General features: G+C 46.3%; 1 protein-coding gene across 30 annotated transcripts in view; it reads left to right on the forward strand.

The window, feature by feature from the left end:
- Window positions 1-25,434, forward strand: part of OPTN (optineurin) — an 82,498-nt gene that overhangs the window by 46,112 nt on the left and 10,952 nt on the right. Inside the window, exons 1-10 of one of the 30 annotated variants that reach the window (XM_084811600.1) lie at window positions 8,926-9,116; window positions 10,394-10,570; window positions 12,668-12,870; window positions 14,154-14,321; window positions 15,652-15,725; window positions 17,585-17,722; window positions 18,480-18,564; window positions 22,152-22,267; window positions 23,586-23,735; window positions 24,743-24,836. In XM_084811600.1, coding sequence (XP_084667726.1) covers window positions 10,405-10,570; window positions 12,668-12,870; window positions 14,154-14,321; window positions 15,652-15,725; window positions 17,585-17,722; window positions 18,480-18,564; window positions 22,152-22,267; window positions 23,586-23,735; window positions 24,743-24,836 — 1,194 coding nt within the window. In that variant the 5' untranslated portion in view covers window positions 8,926-9,116; window positions 10,394-10,404. Of the gene's footprint in view, window positions 1-8,925; window positions 9,722-10,393; window positions 10,571-12,667; window positions 12,871-14,153; window positions 14,322-15,651; window positions 15,726-17,584; window positions 17,723-18,479; window positions 18,565-22,151; window positions 22,268-23,585; window positions 23,736-24,742; window positions 24,837-25,434 lie in introns of those variants that run through there. The other 29 variants (XM_084811606.1, XM_084811611.1, XM_084811617.1 and 26 more) reach the window with 29 other exon arrangements.

Genomic DNA, 25,434 nt, shown 5'->3' on the forward strand with positions numbered 1-25,434 from the left:
TTTCAAAGTGTGCATTTTTCAAAAAATACAGTTTTTTTAACATGATTTCGAAGTGTGGGAATGTGCAAACTTTTTTTAAAAAATACGCTCCAGTTAGCCTCTGGGGTTGGGAACTGGGCAAGTTCGAATGATTTGCGAACTACATTGACATTCTCGTATATCCCTAATCCAGCCTGCCTGGCCGACCTCGCAAGATCACCAGCACCATCTGCTGGAGATACGCAAGCATGACTTCAAGGTGTTTGCTTGTCAAGATCGTTGGAATATTTTGCATGTAAAGTTGCCTAATACTGGGCTGGAATTTGCTCCATCTAGACCAGCATTGCCTGCTCTGACAGCAGTTCACAGTACCAGCTCCTGGTTTTTGAGGGCCCTTGGGTAAGACACCCTCAATGAGTAAGTCTACCTTCTCATTGCCATTGTCACCAGCTGCTATCGCTCCTCACGTTCTTTCTCATCATTGCTACCACTTGCTTGCTTGACAGGCAGAGAGCCAGGGAGGAAGCAAGCTCCCTCCTCCTCACCAGCACCGTTGTATGGGCCAGCGTGAAAGGCAGGTGGGCAAGCAGGTTATAATCTTGAAGAAGAGGAGCAACGTCAGGGCGGTCTTGTAACTGGGTCCCAACCATCCCTACCCTTTATTCCAGCCCTGCTCCAGGGGCTCAGGAAGACATCTTTTCCAGCCTTGTTACCTGCAATCCTTTAACTGGAGATAGCCAGGAATGAACCTAAGATCTTCTACCTACAAAGCTATAGGCCCTTCCTCTGCCCCGCCCATTCTGTTTACCATTTATTACATATCGAATACTAATTGGCCTTATCATTTGAAGACAATATAAAGGGAACATTTTCAAGCAGTGAAGCCACTCACCAGTCTGCAAAGGGACTTGGCAATCTTCCTGAATCTTAGTACAGGCTCTCCCAATATTTCACAGATGAAATTAAAAAAAAAGTTTATCAGTCTTTCCCAACATGGTGCCCTCTTGATGTTTTGGACTTCAGCTCCCATCAGCCCCAGTTAGCATGGCCAATGGTCAGGAATCCACTGGATCCAAAACCACCTCGCTTCCCCAACACATCCCTATATCAGCCCCTGGAATTACGCCTTTCCCCTCATTGGCTTTTTTTTTCTGGGCGGGGGGGAGATTTTTTTAAAAAATCTGCTGGTAAAAAAAGGAAAAAGTCTCCCCACCTCCTGCTCTGTAGGGGTTTGGTAGTGCTGGATCGTCAACCACATAATTCCTCCCGCAATTCCAGTTAGGTTCGCTCTATTATTTATCTTGACTTTGTCCTATAAAAACACATTGTGAGTGAGTAGGTCCTAACTCCCTCCCCAAGCTAAGCAGCTGTTAAGTATTATTTTTTAAAATGAATTAATTATGCTACTACTCCATACAATATGGTGACACTCGTTTTGTAATACTGCTGACTGGGGAAAGCATCCAACTGTCAAAGTTAATCTCTTTTTTTCTTCTCCCCCCACCCAAAGTTAATCTTCTTAAACTCTGCAAGTGGCAAACCTTCATGGTGCTTTAAATTACCTGCCACTCGGAAGTTAAACATAATCAGCAAATCTGAATCCACAGCAAATACATATGCATTTATCTTGGCAAGAAGCCAAAGGATTTTTTGGTGCTCTATCCATCTCTCTGCAATAACAACACTAAGTGCTCTTTAGAAACCTGGACACAGGGTGCTTGAAAGGCGATGCATTTGTCAGAAATGGTTAACGTTCTGTATGATTTCAAATTCACTTGCCATCTTCTACAACACAGATGCTGAAGAACAGCGGTTATGGCATTGGACCAAGAGGCAGAAGTATGTATATAATATAAGCAGCTGAGAAAGAGCGTAGCTGAAATAAATAACGGTCTCAAGAAAAGGCTCCAAAAAAAGCCCAGGGCAGCTCCCCATCTTAGACAAAGAATCATAGCACTGCGGCATTGGAAAGGACTGTGTTAGTTGGATGACATTCAAATTGCAGCAAAGAAAAGTGCTTCATGCCATACAGGTCTTAACGGATTGGCCCTTTTATAGAGAAGGGCAGACGTGATGATCACCTAGGTGGGTTGCCTGAGGATACGGCTAGTATTACCTTGACCATACATCCACATTTCCCACTATCCTTCCTGTGTGTGCCATGGTTTTGTGGAAAAGCACAGTGAAGTACTGGCCACAGAGCTTGTCTCAGCCTTTTCTTTCCTTTTTTAAAGCAAAGTTTTTAGCGCTTAAGTGTTAAGACTACAAAGCTAGGCTTGGGAATGGGGCACTGCTTGGCGCAATTTCAGAAGCCAGAGAACTGGCTGCATAACATGCCCAGTGCTTTGGGGCAGGGGTTACTTTTTTGGTGCATTGCTTCTTCCTTCCTCCTGGCTGCCACTAGCAAAGACAGAATAAGGACACAATCTTATGCATGTGTAGACAGAAAAACGTCCTACAGTTCCCAGCATTCCCCAGCCAGCTGGCTGGGGAATGCTGGGAATTGTAGGACGTTTTTTCTGTCTACACATGCATAAGATTGTGCCCTAAATTATGTAAAGTCAGTGATCAAATTATGAAGGGAGAGTTAGGGAGGCCTTTAATGAATTCCATACGCCCCATCCCTTGCCTCCCAATTTTAGCCAAATCATCCCCCCCCCACCGCTGCTAGAACTTGCTAAACACAGTCGCTAAGGGGTCTGTCACAATGTGGTTTAGTGGTTAGAGTGTCAGGTTAGCACAGCAGAGATCAAGGTTTAAATCCCTACTCAGCCATGAAGCTCACTAGGTGACCTTGGGCCAGTTGCCATCTCTCGGCCTAACCTGCTTCACAGGGTTATTGTGAAGATAATGCATGCCATATGTGCCATCCTGTGCTCCTTTGAGGAAAAACAAGATATAAATATAAATAATATTTTAAAAAATCAACAAGTAAGGTAGCCAAGCCCCTCTGTGCCCCCTACCCCTAATAATTTGAGCACTAACATAAATTATGCCCATCTTCCCCATCTGGTAAACCATCTTCAGCCAATGTCTTCTCTGATGCCCGGAGGAAAAAAACTGACAAAAAGTCAATGGTGAAAAATAAACCTATTTGGTCTCCATAGATCACTTGGAGGCAGGGGGAGGGGGGTCGTTCAAGCTTTGCAATACAAACTGTCTGTTTCTAACTGAGAATGATTTTCAGAAGAAGCAAAAGAAATTCTACCACTAGTACAGCAGTTGGCCAAAGAAAGAAGAATGGGAGAGCAGCTTTTCTTAAAGGTGGCACCTTTGCTCTTTAGGGATTGATCCACACCACACTGATACTAATGTAACCCTCTTTCACTGAATGGACGACACCAGTGAATACAGTTCATGAATTGCTCTCCTTTGTTATGCTTTTTATGGTACTGTACATCAGGGACATCATAACAAAAGGCCTACCTGGGCATGAGCCCTGGATATTTTTTGAGCTGTGCCCCGGGTCTTCTGAGCTGTCCTAATTGCCATTTTTTTTACATTTTCCCATTTACTTGCATTGGAAAACAGAAATGACCATAACTTTTTTAGTTTGTAAGATAAATATATGACATTTGGAGACCTTGTAACCCCCATGGAGCTGGTTGAACCTGCCAAATTTCAGGGAGTTTGGTTCGGTGGCTTTTGTGCTAGCCACAGGTAAAATTTGCTTTTCTCAAGAAAATCTGTCAAAGAGCTATAGTTTTTTTGTTCTTCCATGCAAGTTCATGGAATTTGGGAACCTGGCAGCCCCTATGGAGCTGACTGAATCTGCCAAATTTCAGACAGGTCCAGTGGCTTTTCTGCTAGCCATGCATATAGTTTCCTTTTCTCAGAGACTAAAACAAAAAGTAAAAAAACTGTCAAGCCATACAGGGGATTAGAGATCCTAATCAGAAGGTGTTTAAGGTGACCATTAGGAGGTCACTATCCCTAATCTGTGGTGTAGGGTTTTTTTGAGGTGCAAAAACCCTCTCTCCCCCTACTTCTCTGCTCTTACATGCCCACTGTTGGGAGTTTGCTTGCAATGAAGTTTTGAAGAGGGAGAAGGAAGGGAAGAAAGAGCTCCATGTGAAATACTGGTATTTCACACAGCATCTGATTTTACTGCCCCAAACTGGAACCTTTGGATTCTTCAGAACTGTAGTAGCTTCAGTACGGCAAAGGATCCAATCAGCCTCCACAAATTTCTTTCTCCCCTTCCACTTTAATTTCTCCTAAATAGCTGTAGGACTCAAATTATTCCAAAATGAGGGTTAGGATTATGTGGTGTCAGGATTGAGGAACTGCTGGGGCTTTTAAATAGGTTCTACAGTGTTGTTGTTTTTTTAAAGCTAGAAAAAGCCCTTAGCCACCTCACCTCATAAAGCTAATTTAAGTACATGTAATCCTTACAAACCCTCCACAGCCTCCTAATTCCTCTGACTTCTGTGAAAGGAGCCACTTGGCTTAGGGAATTCTCTCTAGCTCCCCCTGGCACATTTCCAATTGCCATTCTTCTTTTCTTCTTCCTTCCCCTATCCTGTTCTTTCTCTTCTTTATTCTACCCAGAGGATATCTTGGGGAATTCTTAAAGAAAATTCTCTTCGGTGGGCAAGAGAAGTTCTGAACTGTATTTGACTTTATTCAAACAGACAAGAGGGTTGGTTTTTCTCCTTCTCATTCAAGACTTTGGAAAAATGGGTTCACATGGTTGCAGAGAAACAAATCTGGGCTGTTTTGTTTGTCACTTGCCATTGTCCAGCAATAGGAAGGGCTGTAGCTCAGTGGTGGAGCACATGCCTGGCATGCAGGAGGTCCCAGGTTCAATCCCCAGCATCTCCAGGTAGGGCTACGAAAGAATCCTGTCTGAAACTTTGGAGAGCCGCTGCTGCAAGTCAGTGTCAACAAATCTGGGCTAGATGGACCCAGGGTCTGACTCAGTACAAGGCAGCTTCCTATGTTCCTCTGAACAGAAAGCTCTAACAAAAATAGGAGTTTTTAAGTGGAGGGGAGATAAATACTGCTCATTTATACAAGCCCATGTTTGCCTACTCGGAAGCCCCATTATGTTTAATGAGGCTTACCCTCAGGAAAGTGTGCATAGGATTCCAGCACAAGTTACTTTTGCAGGGACGTTTGCACCTTGATGTTCTGCATGTTTACTCAGAAATAAGTCCTGAGTTGTGAGCCTGGTACTGCAAGCCTAATACAGTGCCTACCCAATTTCGTCTAATGAATTGACTACCCTTTCAGCTCAGTCCTATGCTTGTTTTGTCATTTGGAGGTTTGGGGTTTTTTTTTTTTTGCATGAACTCTAGCTTCAGTGGTGAGGGAAAGGCACTTAGTACATGCTCAGAGTTGCTCCATAACTTAACTCCGAGTTTGGAAAACAGACTCATTGGCTGAATCCTGGTGAAGTCTTGTCACAAATGGCGTTACGGGGAGGAAGATACAATGAGAGAGAGCTTGTGCATAACAAGGAGGAGGTAGAGGAGAGTTGCACAAAACAAGACATCTGTTTTTATGAAGAGTTGCTGGAGGATGGTAGGGTGAGGAGGGATGGTTGCATGGAGGGGAATAGAATTGGTAGGGGGAGAATGTAAGTGCTCAGTGGTGAAAGAAAAGCATTCTGCACATACTCAGAGGCACTCTATATATAAGAACATAAGAAGAGCCGTGCTGCATCAGACCAAGGTCCATCTAGTCCAGCATTCTGTTCACACAGTGGACAACCAGATGCCCACAGGAAACCCACAAGCAGGACATGAGTGCAATAGCACCTTCCCACCCATGTTCCCCTGCTGCTAACATTGGTGAAGTGTAAACAAATTCTAGTAATTTGAAATGTGCATGCATGTATATCCTTCAGGAACTTTGCAGGTTTCTTGCCTGGGCCCTTTAATGACCTGTGCGTTTGCATACAGACTTACCCAAAAACTATTGGGGAAGGGAAGGGAAGGGAAAGTCAATCACTCCCTCCCCCAAATTGGAGAACTCCCCTTCCAGATGAACTGCTGCATTTTCTTCTGAAATTTTGCTAGTTTCTTACTTCGGGACAACTCTAGGCTGTCTGTAATTTTCAGAACAATGATCCACAAGGAAAATAGGGAGATAAGTATGTCCTCTTTTGGAGACCTCAAAATGTCAAGGCCACCCTTGCACAACCCCCCCTGTGCTATCATTCTGAAATATGGCAGACATGATCTCTTCTGATGGGGCAATGAATCCTGAAATTTTTATCCAATTCTTTCAAGTAATAAAAATGTTATTGATAGTTCCCTTTAAAAGAAAATCAAAATATAAACCCTGCACCTATTTTTCTGACATTGGGCAAATGTAATCCCCTTCTAGGGGGCTACTATGCCTGAAATTATCATCCAGTTCTGACCAAGATTACAGAGTGTGTTTTTTTCTAATTTCCTATGGTAGTCAGCAGGAAGCATAAAGACTCCTTTTTCCAAACCTTGACTCATGTTTGGTGCTGAGCTGAAATGGTCCAACTATAAATTGGCCCGAGCAGAAGTGGGATGCTTTCCTAAATACTGAATCGGGGTGTCAGTTGAGGTGGGGGGGGGGTCAGTGCACACTTCTTATGTATGTATGTAATCTATACAAACATGCAAGCACACTACATGCATACATACCTCACACACATACGTACATACATTAGAGGCGCACTTAGACTCTGATACTATATATATATATATATATATATACACACACACACACACACTTGGGTTATGAGCCTGTGCCCTGGATCTTTTAAGGACCCAGCAACACCCCTGCTGTACATACAGGTTGGTCTTTTAACAGCATATTTTTAAAGGAACTAAATGAACTGCATTTGTCTACTATTTTCCTATTCATGTCCAAGGATCCTTTAGCATGCAGGATGTCAGGATGAGATTCAACTGGTGCAGCCTCCCTTTCCCCATCACTGCAACTGCATGATACTGCACCTATTCAATGTCTTCCCATTGCGCAACTGTTAAAGCCACAGGAGCTTTCATTAAGAAAGCGCGGGCAACCCCTGGGTTCAATAGGAACAAAGGAAGCTGCCTTATACTGAGTCAGACCATCTAGCCCAGTGTGGTTGACACTGGGTAGAATCCAACTAAAGTCCTGCTTGGAATAGATGGGATTAAGTTACTAATGACTAATTTAAATCTCATTCATTTCAATGGGTGTACTCTAAGTAGGACTTCAGTTGGGTTCTACCCACTGACCGGCACTGCCTCTCCAGGCTTACAGGTAGGATTCCTTCCTAGGCCTACCTGGAGATGCTGGGGATTGAACCTAGGATCTTCTGCCTGCCAAGCATGTGCTCCACCACTGAGCCCCCCACCCCATGTGGAGCCCCCCACCCCATGTGCTTTGTTAGCAATGTTCCCAGACACGTGTCTCTTTTTAAGGATGTAACACGTGGGGACAGAGTGGCTAGGTCCAGGCTGCGAGTAGGGTTCCATTCTTTTAAGACACATAAGGAACTTCCCATCTGGCCCACCGGCCTTTTCCCCCAGGCCCCACCCTGTCTCCTGGCAGGGAAAAGTTCTTATTTCTGCTAGGAGCTGATTGGAGAAAAGAACTTTTCCATGCTGGTAAAAGGGGGTGGGGCATGGAGAAGCAGCCGCTGAGTGAGTCAGTCATGCTTACTTGTGAGTAGACACGCAAGGGCTTGTCCCACTTACTTGTGAGTAAGCTTAAAAGTAAGACTCACATTTTGGCCCTTCCCACTCTGCCTTTGGTACTGCCCACAGATGGAACATGGCCCCCAAGACCTTTCCCAGCTTGGAATTCATCCCTTGGTCTGAAAAAGGTTCCCCTCAGAAGGTTCCCTTAAGAGCATAAGAAAAGCTGTGTAGGATCAGAACAAGCATCCTTCTCATTCACCGTTCTCGACAGAGGCCCACAAACAGAGCAGTGGTTTCAGTGGTAAATCTTGACGTGGAGGTGGTCTTCAGGACAGGCGCCATAGGAGAGCCACAACCCCTCAAGGAGAGTCCAAAATGCAGGCTGCTGTGTTGATACACACCCCAAAGAGCAGCAGAATATTTATTAGGATCAGCTGAGAGCAATAGAATAATGAGCTATCAAAAGGCAATGTAGTGGTCTGCATGTTATACTTTGGCTGGAGAGACTTGAGATCGCAAGAGAAATGGAAAGAGAGGGATGCAACATGTCCCTAAACAGGGCAAGACCACCAGCTCAAAATTTTCCAGGAGGGTTTTTCCTCAAGATCAGGAAGGAAATCCATCCCCCCACCCCGCCCACTACTGAAAGTATTTCAGCTAAGCCCAGGGGGAACAGAGAGATCTGAGGGGGGTGGCAAATTATCCCTGCTTATCTAAAAGCCCCAGTGCTCAGTGCTTCGACCCTGTGTTCTGGTACAACACCGAAACAGGCTGTGTAGAAAGCGATTGCTCTTCTGTCCCCAGTGCACTGCCTCTGAGTAAAGTTGTTGCAGTTAGAAATCGTCCCTAATAGCCCATCTAAGCCAGCGGCCAAACGCCTATCCAATGTGGCAGTGCCGTGCGATGTACGAAGGGGGTGGAAACTTCACGTTTTCTGTTCTGGAGCTGCGGCCAGATGACGCCCAGCACAGCCTGTCCAGACGCACGTCCGCCGAGAACTAACGCTCACCGAAGTAAACGCGGCTGTAAATCCCTATCGAGCAGCTCCGTCTTTTCCATTTTCACTCCAGCCGAGGTGCAAGGGCCCCGACCCAGATCAGAGCCCTGGCGCAGGGTTAGCGGGGCTTTCGAGGTCCGGATCGCGCCCCTTCCCCGCCCTCGCGGCTACTCCAGGGCCAGAACGACGCGGGGCGGGGGCCGGAGCCGCTAGATACGGATTTAAAGCAACGTCTCGCTGGGCCTCCTGCAGTCGCGGAAGCTGGAGCCGACGCCGCGGCGCGCACGGAGCGCCTCCGGAAAGAGGGCGCCGGGGAGGGCGTCGCTCCAGTCAGCTGACGGGGGCAAGGCAAGGGTGAAAGGGCTCCAAAACAACCCAGCTTCTCCTGCTCCTTGGCTTTGCTGCGTGCTCGCCCCGTCTGCCCGAGGGCTGCCGCGGCTGCAGCCCGCGCCGTGGCGGGGGGAAACTCGCCTTTCTCTTTCGCTGGTGAGAGACGCGGCCGCGTTGTGGTCGCTGCGGCTGCTCTGGTAAGCAGCAGAGCCGCCGGTCAACGGGCCCGCGGAAGGCGGGTGGCGGAGGGCGCCGGGGGGGGGGTCCGAAGGCGGCCCTCCCCTCCAGCAGCCCGCTGGCATGCCTCTTCCCCCCGGAGCGTGTCCCCGCCGCGTTCAGCGGGGTCGACCCCCGGGGAAGGCGCGGCTACGGGGGTGCCGCGCGGTGCAGCGCTTGGCGCGCTGGCCCGGGACGCAGGAGGTCCAGGCTCTGGTCGCCGCTCGCCGTGGGGCTCGCAGGGCGACGGGGCCGGCCGCCGACCCCCAGCCTGGCCTGCTCCGCGGGGGTGCCGTGGGGCTAAAATGGGGAGGGGGAGGCGCTTGTGAAGCGGCCTCGGGCCCCTTGCAAGAGGGGACGAGCGGGACGTGCGCGCAACGACGCTGCGCCCTTCGCGGGCCGCGAAGGGTGTGTTCGGTCGCTGCTGGGAAAACGGAAGCGGACTCGCGAGTCCGAGAGGCGCGCGCCCTTGCCCGCCTCGTGCACTCGGCCGCGGGCGAGAAGCGGGGCCGTGTGCGAGCGTGCGGGCCCGGATACTTCGAGGGGAGCGGCCCCGCGCCCTCTTTGCCCGGGAGCAGCCTTCCAGGCGGGTTGAGGGGTTGCTTGTTCTTGTTTGGCCCCGTCTGGCTGCGCCTAAGGAGCCCCGACGCGAAGTGTGCCACCTGCGCCTTCAAGGGCTGCCGAGAAGAGGGGTCTCTTCGCTTTTCTCGGCGCCGCGGGACGAGCGGGGCGGGCATGCGACGGCCCTGCGCTTGTTCACGGAACGCGCAGAGAGAGCAGGGCCCGCTGGTCGCGCCCCTGATGCTAGTCGGCGCCGCCCTCCACGTGGCGGGGTGTTCGCGCCCCTTCAAGAAAGGAGGGCCCTCTGTGCGTACATCTGCACGCCTGGGTCTTGGACCCATCAGGGTTCCCAGCCGCAAGAATTCCTTTCTCGTGAATGCCAAATGCGTGGCTGCTGGGTGGGTGTGGCTGCTGGGCGTGGCTGCATTTGGGGGGACGGGGGCCACAGCTCTGCCCCCCACATGTGTTCAGCGGGTGACTGTCTGCACACCTTCCCAACTGTTCTTCCGTTATTCTGGCCAATAAGTCCGTAGGCACCGATGAGGACTGGGCCCATTTTTTAATTATTAAAATAGGGGGGTGTCGACATTTAATAGTCCAGATAATGTTATTCCCTCCCACACATACACAGTCTAGACCACAGCCCCTGGAAGATGTCTTAGGATTTATATTCTTTCCTCCTCCTTTTTTTACGAAGTAGCTGTAGCCATGTCGAAGGAGTCATTCGGTCGCCCCGCTGAAAACGGGCAATGTAGCAAGACTGAGGTGGACAATGGGCATCCAAATCTGCCGCCTCCCACCCTCGGCGCATCCACGGTGGAGGAGATGGTCCAGCAGATGCGAGAGCTCATTGCAGAGAACAACGAGCTTAAAGGTGAAAATGTGGCATTCCGTGCACTTTCTTCGCAGCCCTGGCGTTTGCAGTAAAGTAAACTTGCCTGGAGTAAACTGAGTAAACTCAGGCTCTGTTTGCCTGAGCTAACTGCCCTCTCACATCGTACTGAGCGCTGAACTTGTAAAACCCCATGTGTGATGCTTCAAGATGGCTCCGACAATAAGCTTTTGAACCACTTGAATGAGCCTCTGGACATTTCTGGGTACTTACCTGCAAGGCACTGGCTATGTTCTCAGAGGCACTGCCTTTTTCTGTTATTTTTTAGGCACAGAGAGAACACATCCTGGACATACGTAACAGAGAAGTTTGACAGTTGTCCAATTTCTTATGGTTTGTCCAGTGCAGTCTTCCCCAACCTGGATCCCTCTAGATAAATGTTTTAGACTACAACTCCCATCAGCCCCAGACAGCATGACCAGTGGTCCGGTGAGATTGGGCATTGTAGTCCAACATATCTAGAGGAACCCAAGTTAAGGAAGGCTCTAGCAGCTCTTGGTTGCTATTGGAGTTCTTGCAAAGCACTGGGTTGTATCCAATGTTAGCCTAAAGCCCCATTCATTTCAGTAGGTCTACTTCTAAGTAGGAGTAACATTGGACATAACCCATAGTTGGCACGTCCTTCCCCTTTGCCTTGCTTTGCCTAGGTGTTTGGCTGGCTGGATAGAACAGTGGGGTTCATTTTGCTCCCACCACAATTTTAATTTTGGGTGAAAGAAGCAGAAGAGACCTGTGAAAGACATTTGCTCTTCGGGCCTTTGATGGCTTTTTAAAATGCCATGTTGGCTGGGGATTATGGGAGTTGTAGCACAACAGATGTGTTGGACTACAACAGATGTGTTGGACTGTTGGGGAAAGCTGACTTAACTGCCTCTAAGCCCATCTAGCTGACTTACTGGCAGTGGATGGGGATGGCAGCTGAGAAGCTGTAGGATTCGGTGGATCCATGCCTCTCCTCTCCCGTCTCCAAGCTTTTCTGAAGCCTCTGTTGCGAGATCACTTTCCACAGCAACTGTGAGGGGGAGGAGGTATGGTACAAAGTCAGATTTCCCCCTCCCGAGGTCGTAGCAATGTCTACGGGCTTGGGAGGGGTAATCCATTGAATCCTGTGGTCCCTGGGGCTCTCTCAGGGACCCTAGAATTGGGCTGTTCTTTGCTTAAAACCAGAGTGCAGCGCAAAACCATAAGAGGTTCCATTACCACAACCGGGTATCAACAAAGCTATCAAAGCAACATATACTTATAGAAGATAATCACCCCAAGATGACACAGCAGCAGACCACATATATCATGTGGATTGGTTTCAGCAGCTACTGCAAACGTCACAGTTGTACAAGACACGCTTTTTCTGTTTCCGCCATCAAGCAACAGATCTTATCAGAGTCTGTTGATGAAATGTTGCTACTGAGTGGACTCCTTGGGAATCTTCCCCTAGCAACCTTATCTAAAAAACAGTACAAAACATAAAGATTTCCTACTGTGTTTTGACCTCAGAAACAAAGATGCTCCAAAGAGTATTCTTATGTCTGTTATCTACCAAGGCTTTGGTGTTGTCTGGAAATGCAGTTTTGTAAATGCCTTTCTCTCCCAGGGAGAGATTCCTGGGGCAGATTTTGGCATCCTTACTAAAAGTATCTATGTGAAGATTTGTTGGTCACTGTCAGACTGTGACCCTTATGTTACGCACAAAACTGCTTCATTTGCTAAGGCTGCAAAACATATCCATGCAGTCGTTCTGAATGCAATTGCAGTGGACTGTGCAGGTGATTTGTTAGCTTGATTCTGTGCACGTTCGCTAATTGTATTATGTTTTAAGTTTGTTGTTTATTCTGTCAGTCGCTTCCGACTCTTCGTGACTTCATGGACCCGCCCACGCCAGAGCTTCCTGTCGGCCATCGCCCCATGTTTTAAGTTACATTGCTTGTAATGGCTATTAGTCAAATACAATAAAATGTTCAGGCTCAGGCTCTGAAATGCCCTTCTCAAAGTACTTCCTTACAGACAAATTCATATTTTGGGGAGGAGAGAGGCTGTTTTGCATTAATATGTGCTAATGCTGGATCTCTGCATGTCAAACAGTAGCCATGAGGCAGCGTAACCAAGCTTTGAAGGATCGCTTTGAGGAGATTTCTGTGTGGAGAGAGAAGCTGAAAGAAGAGAGGGAGTTCTTCGAGTCTAAATTCAAGGAAGCTAGACAATGCTTGGCAACCAAATGTGTTGAGAATGAAGCGCTTAAAAAACAACTCCAGACTCTAGAAGAGAAAGAGGAAGGGCTCACAAATGTAAATAAAACAGATTTTTTGGTGTTTGTTGGGGGAGGGAGGGGGCATGTTTAGAAAAACGGATGTGGCTAGAAAAACTGTTGCAGCGCCTGACAAAAAAAACAAAACCACAGGTACTGCAAATAGCTAATTGCCCAAGGTTGCAATTCTAAGCACACTTAGTAGGGAGTAAGGGCCATTTAACTCGGGAGGAATTACTTCTGAGTAAACATGCTTAGGATTGCACCACAAATGTCCGATATGTTGCAGTAATGGTTTTTGAAGGGGGCAGAGGGCATATCTAATGCTGCATAGCACTAATGTAAGTCTGCTACAATGCCAATAGTGTATGCCATCACGTCAGCATACAGTACTGCATTGCACTAGTGGTCACTTACACTAGCGCTACATCAATGGCGTAAGTAGAGTGGCAGGGTTGGATCCTGCCCAGAATCTGTAAAATGGCACTGTTGGTAAAATGGCTATTGTCACAACATGTCTTGTTAGATCTGTGCAAACTATACAAACATTTAACAAGAAATGTTCTTTGTCTTCCTCGACGCATATGAATATTGAGGTATTGTGATAGTGAGGATTGGAATGTTCTAGAGTTTGCTTTACGTAGTGCCTCCACCCTTCCTTGAGCTTTAGGCATCTTATAAATACTCTCATTTCTCTGGGTTTAAAAACCCAACAACAGGGCCTGTTCTGTTACTAGATGGTGTGGTGTGGTTGCCTCAGGGAGCAGATCTGGGCTGCTTTTACAGGGCGGCAAACGGTTGTTTATTTAACTTTGCATTATTTTTCTATTGCAGGGAGTGAGGCAGTTTTCTGCCATGGGCGCCATTGGGTCAGTTCTGCTCAACAACGTACCTGTGGTGTATTGTGCCCATACTAATAAATATTCTCAAGTTCTGTATGCAGCAGCAGTGGCAAAAAAGCAAAAAAAACCAGCAGTTTGCCACTGAACTTTAAGCTATAGAGGTTGACCAAGCTAAATTTGGCCTTAATAAGCCACTTCAGCGGCTTGCCACTGAATTTCAGCAGCAAACCACTGGGTTTTTTTTTAAATTGATGCTGCATTTCGGTGGTATGCTGACAAAGGCAGCAGTAGTGCAGCCCATGCCCAGTGGGGTCTGGCAAGGGGGGAGAAATTTGGTCCCTGGACTGCCTAAAGTTGCCCACCCTTGGTATACAGATGGGCTGATGTGGAGATTTGGGTAATATGTTCTTCCCTTTGTGCTTCTGTAGCTCCTGGCTGCCCTTGGAGTTGCGTAACCCTGTCTGTTGATTACTTTTCCTAGGGATGCACAGTTTCTAAAAAGGAGATGGCACAAGAACTGGAGCAGCTGAGGACACAGGTGACTAAGCTCCAGGCTGAAAAGGCAGATCTGGTTGCCATAATTTCAGAGCTGCAGCTTAAACTCAACAGTGCCACAACCGAAGACTCATTTGTTGAGATCAGGATGCACGTAAGCTACACCTGCCCCCATCCCCCACACACACAAAGGGGAGAAAATGTGTCAGATGCTGTCAACTGACCTTCCCCATTAAGATATGTGCCTAGAGAACTTTGGTTTTAAAATATAATAGGTCAATCAATCAATCCTACCAACTTGAGATGAAGAGCACAAAATCTCCAATTAAAGCTCAGTTTTGCAGGAGATGGCAGTAGCACTGTTCTATTCTCTGTGCCATTTTATAGTATAGTAGGGATAGTCAGTTTGCAGGTCCAGTCTGGCCCGCAACATCGGGCCCTTGGTCTCAGGGTTCTCCCTGCCCCATTTTTCATTGTTTTTGTCCCTCTGCAAAGGGGGACCATCCTTTGTCCTGCAAAGGATTGTTTGAAATATTTATACACTGCCCCTGATTCCAGGCTGATTGAAAATAATAAAACGGAACAAGAGCAAAGTTAAAGCCCAACACACTGAAACAAACCAAGTATAAAAACAGCAGATCCAGCAAGAACGTCAACAGATAGAAAGGCCAAGAAGAACAGTACCTGGTTCAATAAAAAGGTTTTTGCCTGGCACTTGATAGATAACAATGTTGGCAGTAGGCAAGCCTCCTTTGGGAGATTTTTCCGTTACAGAGGTGCTACGGCTGAAGAAGCCCTCTGCCTGAAACAAGATTAGAAGGGGAAATGGAACATTCTGAATACAGTGCAGCCTATGGAAGAAAACACTCTGCTTTGTAGATGCAGTAGGTCATTTGCTGAATTATCTCCAGTTTAGAAATGTTTTGGCTCCCTTTGCATCCTTGGCAGTTTGTTTGGTTTGTTTTGCCTCAACTACTTGGTGCTCCGAATGGTCTTCCTTTCACCTCCCTGCTGGGGTCCTGGAGAGGGCTGTTTTAGTGGCTTGATAATTTCTCGTGAGAGCTCATTTCCATTCAGGGCAAGCTGATGTGTGTTCAGTCTGGTAGCAGTTTTTGCAGAATGTGATTTGCTCATATGTAACACCATAGAAAAATGGCCTAGACTAGGGACCAGACAACCCATATGTTAGGTTTGAGAGATTGGGGCTCTTCCGGCCAAGCAGTTTTTGCAATGAATTGATTCTAATTATCTCTGTTCATTTAATGAGTTTCTAGGTGAGTGAAGGAAAGAAAGTCAAAAGAAACTCACTGAGGACCCAGGGGTCTGAGTTGTGGATTGGGCTGTGTTAGTTCCTCATCCTTCCTATTGTTGCTGTTTTTATTGCATCCCCAATATGTATTCAGGGCTTGAAGAATGATATTAATTTAAAGGAAGTTGTTCAACTGCAGTGTGTAAAAGTTGTTGCTTTTTTACATTTTCCACAGGAAGAAGTAAATGGAGCCTTGAAAGACAATCAAGATCTTAATGGCAAAATACTGACTGACACAGCTACCTATATGTAAGCAGAGCTCCTGAGCTATTCCAAATTTGTCGTTTTGTTTTGTATTGTCCTTCTTTGGTCCATAGATCTTTGTTAGTAAAGGGATTTAAAACAAGAAGAGGAAGAATCTTAATACGTTACATACTCTGGCACAGCAGCGTTTGGGATATTGGCTGCAGTTCTGGTCACTCTGTCTGAAATGGGACATCCTAGAGATGGAGAAGGTATAAAAAGGGGCAACTAGAACTGCAGTCCCCTGTATCCTCGCATGGGAAAAAGGCTTGTTGAACTTGGCAGGACTGGCTTCTGAATACATACATGTTGGTAGTTAAAAGAGCAAAGCGTTGGAGTACCTTTTCTACAAGGAAATCGTAAATGAAATGGGGCTTCGTAGCCTGGGGGGAAAATACAAATTGGGATGGTAATGGAAAACTCAGAATGTAGACTTTAAAAATTATGGTCTGGAAAACGCAACTAGAGGTTTATCTTTCACCAGAAGCAATGAAAGGAATCCAGAGCTGAGGGAAGCATACAGGGGGAAAAGCTCCCAACAGTATCTGCTGTGTAAGAAGGTGGTGAAGCATATCTTAATTCCCAACACGTCAAACACCTGGTCCCTCTCATGGGAAAGATCACTTCCCAAATTACCAGGTTAAGTCAGTGTAACTGCTCAAACGGATATCAAGCTAACGACCTCTAAGAGAGGCTGGTGTTCAAAACAGGTTGGAAATTTAAGATAGATTTGAAAAAATGGTGATATTAGATAAAAGCTTTCTCCCTCTCAGGGGTAGAACTTAGGGTTACTTAATTGAGTTAGCATGGCAGTAGCTTCAGGACAGATGAACAGATGTTGGCTTTACCCCATGAATATTCAGGTTAATGGAGTTTGCTACTACGCTATGTGGTGATGACCTTTAGCTCAGACAAGTAGAAGGACCTGCAACAAAATGCAGCAGTTTGGAGTACTACTATTAAGCATACTCAACTCCATCCCCCCTCCCCAGAGTTTCCATTTTCCCCCTCAACAGTCAAGTCAGCATTCTGTGGGTACATGCCCATGCTCAGACCTCACTGGGGGGGGGGGGGGGGTTGTGGGGGTTGTTTTTTTTAAATATGTCTTGTACTTCTGCAAACCTTGGGGTTTCCTTGATACCTCCTTTTGCCTAGATATGTAACGGCACTCTCCACTGAACATTGAAAACAGAGGGCGTGATGACTTTAAAAATGATTAGATACGTTCATGAAGGAATGATTTATCAGTGACCATTAGCCATGATAGCTGAGTAGAAACTCCATGTACAGAAGTGATATACTCCTGAATATCAGATTGTAGGACCATCACCTTCACACCTAGCTTGTGAGATTCCAGGCGTATCTTGGGCAGGTTTGGAATCAGGATGTTGGATTAGATGGACTTTGCTCTGATCCAGCAGCTACTCTTACGTTGCTTCAACAGCCAGTAAGATGCCTTTGTAAGGGGCATTAGCTGTGTGGTCCAGCTTTATTTGACTGCTGGCCTTAGTTTGTTTTATGCTGTGCATCATGTTTACCCCTTGCTGGTTCTGTGTTGGTTTTACTATGTGCTGTTTTTATCATTGTTTACTGTATTTGAATCACCTGTCCTAGTGACATATTTTATTTTTTACATTTATATCCTGCTTTGGGAGCTCAAGAAGGCTTACATGGCGCTCTCTCTCTCTCCCCGCCCCCTCACAAAATCCCTGTGAGGTAAGATAGGCTGAGAGAGAGTGAGTGGTCCAAGATCACCCAGTGAGCTTCATGACTGACTTGAGATTTGAGCCTGGGTCTCCTGGTCCTAGTTACAACACACTAATTATTAGATTACACCACCCCAGATTTCTTGTATTTCATCAAAGCAGGAGCAGATCTGTGGATGAAGCAAAAAAATATTTGGAAACTGAAGTGTTAACTGTCAGCCAGCTTCTTCATTCTCTCAGGAATGAGACTCAGAAGAGGGAAGCATTGGAAAAGGAGGTGCAGGAACTTAAGGACAGGTACCAGCAACTAGTTAATAATTATTCCATGTTTTAGGAAGAGATGAGCTCAAAGAAGGCCTGTATTTAAAGACCATAACAATATTTAGCAATCATACTTCTGAACATTCAGTTGATTTCACGGTAGTCTATAGAGGAGTTATCCTGTTTTTGTTAGTCCCTAATGACCTAAATTGATTCTAGATGTTAACGATTTCCACTTCAAATCTTTAAAATAGATCTTTAGCATTATTTCTCTGTTCAGCTGTCTTTCTAGTCATACTAGAGAGCAGGCCTGGTAGCTGTAGTGATTTTGATCTGTGCTGTTTGCTCGTCTCTAGCGTAGACTTCTTCCATATTCCAGTGCCACAAATGAAATAATTGAATAGTGAATAAAGATGCATTGTGTAGTTTGGGGAGTGAAGAAGGGCACCTAGAAAATAACATTGAAGATCATGATGTTCTCGTAACATTTTCTCTAGCAAATCCACAGCAATGTGGTGTAAGAATCAGTGGGTTGGGTCCAGAGATCCACGTGCAGAAAGAGGTAGTAGGGTGGCTTTCCTGCCCCCTCCTCTCTCTGGCAGGCCCCCGAAATGCTAGGGAAAAGGGAGATCAAGGGAAATTGGGCAGAGGTACCTTCTGTGAGAGCCCCGCCCCCCATGCCACAGCCCAGCCCTGTACGGTTAAGTCATTTTCTGCATGCCCCTTTGCATGGGCAGATCTCTGGCTCCAGTCCAGTATTTTTAAATTGAAGCTGGATTTGTGCATTTCACAGGCTCTTGAGACTGGAATATAAAACAGATGAGAGAGGCACTCAAACAGAACATAAGGAGGAGGAAGCCAAAGAGAGAGCAGAAAGTGTAAGTACCACTCATTTCTTTATGCACCATGCCAAACATGCTCCTTAATGGCTTTTGTGTAGAATTGTCCTTCCTCCTGCTGAATCCTGTAATGCTTGTAACCCCATGAACGGAGTGGAGTTTCTTCAATCTCTCGTGCATTTGTTTGCACCCAACATGCCTACTATTGCAAATGCTGATCTCCTGCATTGTGTCTCAGAATGTGTTATTGTGACATGCTGGGTGATGCTGCAAGCCTGCCTCCGTGAAACTTGATAGGTGGGGTGGATTGACCTCCTTGAACTCCAGATGGCGCCACCTATGATATATCACCGCTGCTCCCAATGGTCCAGCCTTGCCAGCATAGACACCGAATGAGGGAGGCAGAGAGAGTCAGCATGGATCCCTTGCAGGTCAGGGTCCTTGGGACAGAAAATTGTGACTCATTGCCATTCCAGGTTTGGCTTATTGCCATGACAGTCTACTGATACATGGAGTTCAAGCAGTTGCCTGTGTTGTCGTCTGTATCTAGATGGCTGCTGAGGTAAAAAAATAAATAAAAGGGAGGTTTCCTATCTTTTCTCCAAAAATATAAAATGGTGGGAGTCGGGGAGTTAAAATACCATTAGCCACATTTATTTGTGTGCTTCAGTATCTGTAGGCCACCTTTCTAGGGTGAAATCCTCCAAAGTTACTTATAACACTTAAGTTTAAAAGATACAATAAAATTTTAAAATCCTAAAACAGCAGAGTAATAAAATTAATATCTAATAACCATGTCACCCATTTGACTACAGTGAGTAGTATCTCAAGATTAATGCAAGTCTCATTCATTTAAATGGGTCTACTCTACGTAAGTCTAAGACATTAGATGTTCTAGATCAGAATTTAACGAAGTATCAGACCTCAAATAACAATATTTTCTTAATGTTATTTGGAAGCCAATCCCTATTGGTTGTTATTAACATTTTGAAGTTCTGCAGTGGTTTTTGAGTGTTCAAAACACTTTGCAGGCATTATCTTGCTAATTCTCACCCTGTAAGAACAGTAGTATTGTCCTGTTAGGCCTGGCCATACCATGAAGCAGGGTGAAGTTGCTGCCTCAGCCGACAGGGTGGGTGGGACAGCAAATAGAAAAGTGAATTTGCACACACACACCTCTCACCTGCTCTTCAGGAAGCTGTTTTTTCACTTTGGCTACTAGTTCTGGTTGTTGTAGAAACTTGAGAACGTGAACTAGGTAAAGATCCCTGAGTCAGTAGTCTAGAGCAGGGGTCCCCAACCTGCGGACCGGTACCGGTCTGTGGCCTTTTAGCAACCAGGCCGCAGTAGGGGTGTGCGAAATGGATTAGGATTGCTGAGTCTGCCGCCCAGGGCACGTCGTCTCCTCTCTCTGCTCTCGTGGCCCTACGCTTTCACGGAGCTGGGTTGGAGCGGGCACCATGACCGGCTACAGCGTGGAGGAGCGCGGCTGCCCCAACACCCTGGACTACAGGCTTTACTTCAGTGAGTCCTCCGGGGCTGGGCTGGGCTGGGCTGGCGAGAAGCAGGGCTGAAAAGCTTTCCCACCGAAGGCACCCCTGCATGCGTGTGAATGCAAGTATGAATGAAAGGGACGGAGCAGCGTGCCTCTTCCTCAGGAGGCTGTTCATGGGGCAGCAAGGAGCCAGCCTGGGAAAGCCGCTGCTGCTGCTGGGCTTCTCCGTTTGTGCCATGGCTGTTCCTGGAGCCTCCTCATTTAAAGAAATGATAACAAGCCAGGATCATAAAAACTTAGCAGAGTCGACCTTTGGCGTTATTGATGAAGACGAAAGTCAAAGTAATTCCATAATAGTAATATGCAGTCCTAAACATGCTGGGGAGTTAAGCCACATTGATCACAGTGGGACGTATTTGTGGGCTATAATAATAACTTTATGTTATTAATGTCAGTTATTATTTTATGTTAATATCAAAGGTCAGCCCTGGAAAGCTTTTATAATGCTGATTCATAATTATTTAATCTAGCAGGTTCTGGGGCACAGCCAGTAGTTGCTGTGGATGTTAGACTTTTGTTTCTGATGTTAGAACTGCTGTAGCTTAGTGACTGTGCAATCCTGTACATATCTATGCAGAAGTAAGTTGCACTGCTTTCAGTAGGGTTTCCTCCCAGGTAAGTGGGTATGGGATTGCAGCCCAAGAGACTTGCAGCATAGTCCTTCTGCATCCCTGTTCTTCAAGTAATAGGCTATGTAAATCTTTACGTAGCCGATTACTGCATTACGTACTGCATTACGATTACGTAGCCATTTGCGTCCCAGCGGCTGGAAGTCCACCAGCAAAACCATCCCCCTCCCGGGCTGTGGAAAAATTGTCTTCCACGAGACCGGTCCCTGGCACCAAAAAGGTTGGGGACCGCTGGTCTAGAGCTCCCATAATTCCCAGCCCGTGTGGCCGTTGCAATCCTGGCTGGGAACTATGAGAGCTGTAGCCCAACACATTTGGAGGTGCCAGCTTGGGGAAGGCTGCAGCCGCCCTGTTGGGCATTCTGCATGAGGGCTAAATGTGGGGCCGGGGACAGGGTGCACGTGCCCAAGGAAATGGTAGTTAATAACATGGGCTGCAAACTTGCACAAACCAATTCGTGATTGAGATTCCAGTAGAAATTATCGATGTATAGGGTTGTCACTATAAAATACCAATCCCAGTTTTAATACAGCTGCAGTTCAGAGGGGCAGTAGTGTTGGGGAAAGGCTGTAACTCAATAGCAGCGCACGTGCTTTGTAGGTAGAAGGCCCCAGGTTCAATCCCTGGCGTAGGCCTGGGGGAGACTCATGTCTGAAATCCTGGAGAGCCGCTGGCACCCACAGACAACACTGAGCTAGACAGATCAGTGGTCAGAGGTTGCTTCCTCTGTTCCTAGTGTTGGCATTTAGACTTTGCCCACCTTGGGCTTGTTGGGTGGCCTTCAGCTGCTTACTGTCTCTCAGGTCAGTACCCTTGCTGTAAAACAGGAGTGATGGAGGCATAAATAGAGTTGTTGAGTGAAAGAATACAAAAAAATAGAGGCAAAACATTTTACCCTGACTTAAAAATAGCAGGCATCTTAAGCTTGGTTGCATATAGTTTTGCCAAGCCCTTCAGGCTTCTGTGTCTCCCTTTTTGGCAGAATGGCCTTCCCCCACCCTAAGAACAACTGTTTGCTTTATAGAATCAGTTGGGAATGTAAATCAGTTTTGCAGAAGCAGCTTGCCACAAAAAAGATACGGCTGTTATGCCTACCTTGCCTCCACTGCAGATAAGAGGCTGTCTTTTCTGAGCAGGCTGAATTGCTTAGACCAGCCATCCCCAATCTAGCACCCTCAAGATGTGTTGGACTGCAAATCCCATCACCCCCAACCAACATGGCCATTGATGGATGTTGTAGTCTGTTATATCTGGAGGGTGCCAGGTTGGAGATGGTTGGTCTAGAGAGACAGACTATTTGATCCTGATCTGCTTTTCTGACTTGTTACTTAAAAAAGAGATGCAAAATGTAATACTAGGGCTATATAAACAATAAGTAAATCTGGAAGCAGTGCATGGAATCATTGTGTTCTTTCAGATAGTTTTGAATTGTCTGTCTGCAGGTGGGCAATGAAGTGGAAACTCTAAACCTGCAAGTGTCTGCCTTGTTCAAAGAACTTCAGGAGACTCATGCTAAATTAAAAGAAGCCGAAGTGATCCAGAAGAGGCTGCAAGAAAAGTAAGGGTGCTATTACACTTAAACATCAGAATGGAAACGAAGAATTTCTCAGAATTCGGGGCAGAGCCTCTGTGGCATTCTTGCCTATTTACCAGTGTGAATAACTTCACTATAAGGCCTTTTCCCCAGCAGGCAACACCTTCCACCACATACACTGTGATGCTGCTCCCAGGAAGTTTACCTCAGGTTCAACACTTTTACTTCTCAAAATGTGAGGACACACTGGTTTTTTATCCTGACATGTATTATTCTCCTATCACTTTTACCTCTTGGTAGCCACGAGCCGTAGGCGTGGGATTTTGAAAAGCAGAGAAATATTTATTATTTAGAGATTAAGGTGTTAAACAGTACAAAACCACTTTACTCTCCTTGTGCACATAAATAATTGAGTTACAGTAATAAATCACGTTAAAACTTTCTATATATCCTCACACACACACACACACACACACCACTCTAGTCCTATAAACACAGATCCTATCTATCTCCTCACCCTATCTACAACTCCACAAGCACTGCGCCCTGTTTATATATCACCCACCATTTCTGCCCCCGTCCCTCAGCCAGGCATCTCACATATGCAGATACAACATACCTCCTGTCACTCATACCATTCACTCTCTAGATCTGCTCACAAGAAAATACAGTGTCATAATATTAATGGATACCTATACAGAGATTAATAACTAATATACATGGGACATCACAGCCTCCCAAAACGGGGGAACCAGTGGCTAGGGGAGACCCAGCCTTCTTCCAATCCAGTCTTCTTAAAACATCTCTCCCCCTCTACCCGCTACTCATTGCAGCACAGGCAGTTGCGTGGCAGGTGGTTCTGGAGGCCAGCAAAGCAACGAACTATTCTTTCAATACATTTCTTCCTACCCCTGGCCTCATTCCCTTAAATCAGGGGTGGAAAAACTCAGGCCGATGGGACCTGTGCCCTTCTCCCAGCTGTTTGGTGGTTTCCTGGCCAACATCTCCACGCTTGATATGGCAGTTCTGTTTGCCATGAGTACACTGTCGTTACGGTGCTCCCAGCAGCAAACAAGGTCTGAAAACAGCAGCACCACCTTAAACACCCACGTGCATGTGCCTTGGAGGGCAGGGGCGGATTGGACTGGGGGGTTCAAGTATACACAGGTCTTCAAGGACATCAGCACCTCATATTTTGCATGCAGGACACCAGCGTACCTGTGGCAAAGACAATTACTGCATAAACTATGGAACGGCTCCGAAGCATTTAGCAGCCAGTGTTCTGTGACATGTGCTGTCAAGAGCTGGGAAATGAATTGTGTCTGTTTCCTCAATTTGTCAGATGTCAGATTCTTGAAAAACAACGTAGTGCAAATGCTGGAGACCTGGATGAGAAGCAGCAGCTCTTGTACACCGTTAAGAAGCTGGAACTTCAGGTGGAGAGCATGCAGTCGGAGATCAAGCTGGAGCAAGCCAAAACAAACGATGAGAAGTGAGTATGGCTTCAGAAAAGGGTAATGAGGAGCTGATCTTCATATAGTTTCTCTTCTATCTCCTTGCGTGCCACTGCTGATCAGCTAAACCGAGTTTCCAGGGAAAAATCTAAACAGAAATCAAATTTCTTCCTGTTTGTGAAAAGCTTTGGTTCAGATTTCTGTACGCAGCCCTGAGATCTTAATGATATAGGGTGGGATACAAGCATTTTAAATAAATAAATAATGCTTCAACAGGTTCTTCAGCTGAAATCTATTCTGAAGTCATTCACTGTGTGAAAAAATGCATTACATTTTCTTAGTTATATACCAGACTTACACTCTAGGTCAAGGGTGGGCAACTTCTGGATGTCAGGGCTCTGCATCACCACCGCGGGCTGCACCACGCTTTTGCTGCCACAGGCATTTGCCCTGCTGTTGCTGAACATGCTGTGAAAAAATAGTGATTTTTCAAGGAAACAAGGCGTGCCAGAAGCACGCCCTTGTTTACAAGCAGAAATGCGCTCTTGGGAGGCTTCTGAGGGTGCAACTCTGCTTCCAAGGAAGGTGTGTGTTGCTGGCATGCTTTGTTTCCTTGGGGGGGAAATTGGCGTTTGTTTGCCACCACCACAGCAAACTTGGGGGCAGGGGCAGTGGTGCCTGCGAAAATGGACCCGGGGGGAGCATGCGGCTAACAGTCAGTGTTTTGCCCGTTCCTGCTCTAGGTAAACAAATACGTGGGGGAACAAATCTGAAAAGCATGTACAGTCATCAGAAAACAAGGATTAACTGGCTCCCTGTTGAATGTATGGTCAGTGCCAAAACCCCTGAGTAGTTGGGGTGCCATGTGTTAAATAGTCCTAAAGAATGCAAAATCTGTAGGTATTTTTCCTTTGTTCCTGATAAGTTTATTTTTGTTATGTTTTTTTAAAAAGGGAGGAAAACGGGAATGAAACTGAAAATTATTGAACAGGTCATTTTTAGAAAGAACGGCTATTTCATATCTACTTGTCTTGTCTTCCAAAAGAGCCAAATTTAATACACTGCAGGATGCATACAGCAAGCTCCTACCTGAACTGACCAACGCACTACAAACAGTTGAAGAATTAAAAGACAAAGAGGTAAGCTTTGCTGTAGAGGAGAATCCTAGTGAAGTGTAAGGGAGGAGCCAACAGCATATTGTAAACATTTATGATGAAGTACCTAGTGATTTCCAGCTGTGCCACGCATATTCTAAAAGCATACAGTGTGCACATAGTTGAAGAGGTAGACATTTTGGTACCATATGAGTTACTGCAGCAATTCATGGAACGAGAATTGCCACGTGTACAAGCTGGGTTTAGAAAAGGCAGAGGAACTAGAGACCAAACTGCCAATATCTGCTGGATAATGGAGAAAGCCAGGGAGTTTCAGAAAAACATCTATTTCTGTTTTATTGACTATTCTAAAGCCTTTGACTGTGCAGACCATAACAAATTGTGGCAAGTTCTTGGAGGGATGGGGATACCAAGTCATCTTGTCTGCCTCCTGAGGAATCTGTATAACAACCAAGTAGCAATGGTAAGAACAGACCACGGAACAATGGACTGTCTTAAGATTGGGAAAGGAGTACGGCAGGGTTGTGTACTCTCACCCTACCTATTCAACCTGTACGCAGAACACATCATGCGACGTGCTGGGCTTGATGAAGCCAAGGCTAGAGTTAAAATCGCTGGAAGA

This window comes from Heloderma suspectum, chromosome 7 (assembly GCF_057233095.1).
Source record: "Heloderma suspectum isolate Gila_16-S chromosome 7, 16-S_ref, whole genome shotgun sequence".
Lineage (NCBI taxonomy): Eukaryota > Metazoa > Chordata > Lepidosauria > Squamata > Helodermatidae > Heloderma > Heloderma suspectum.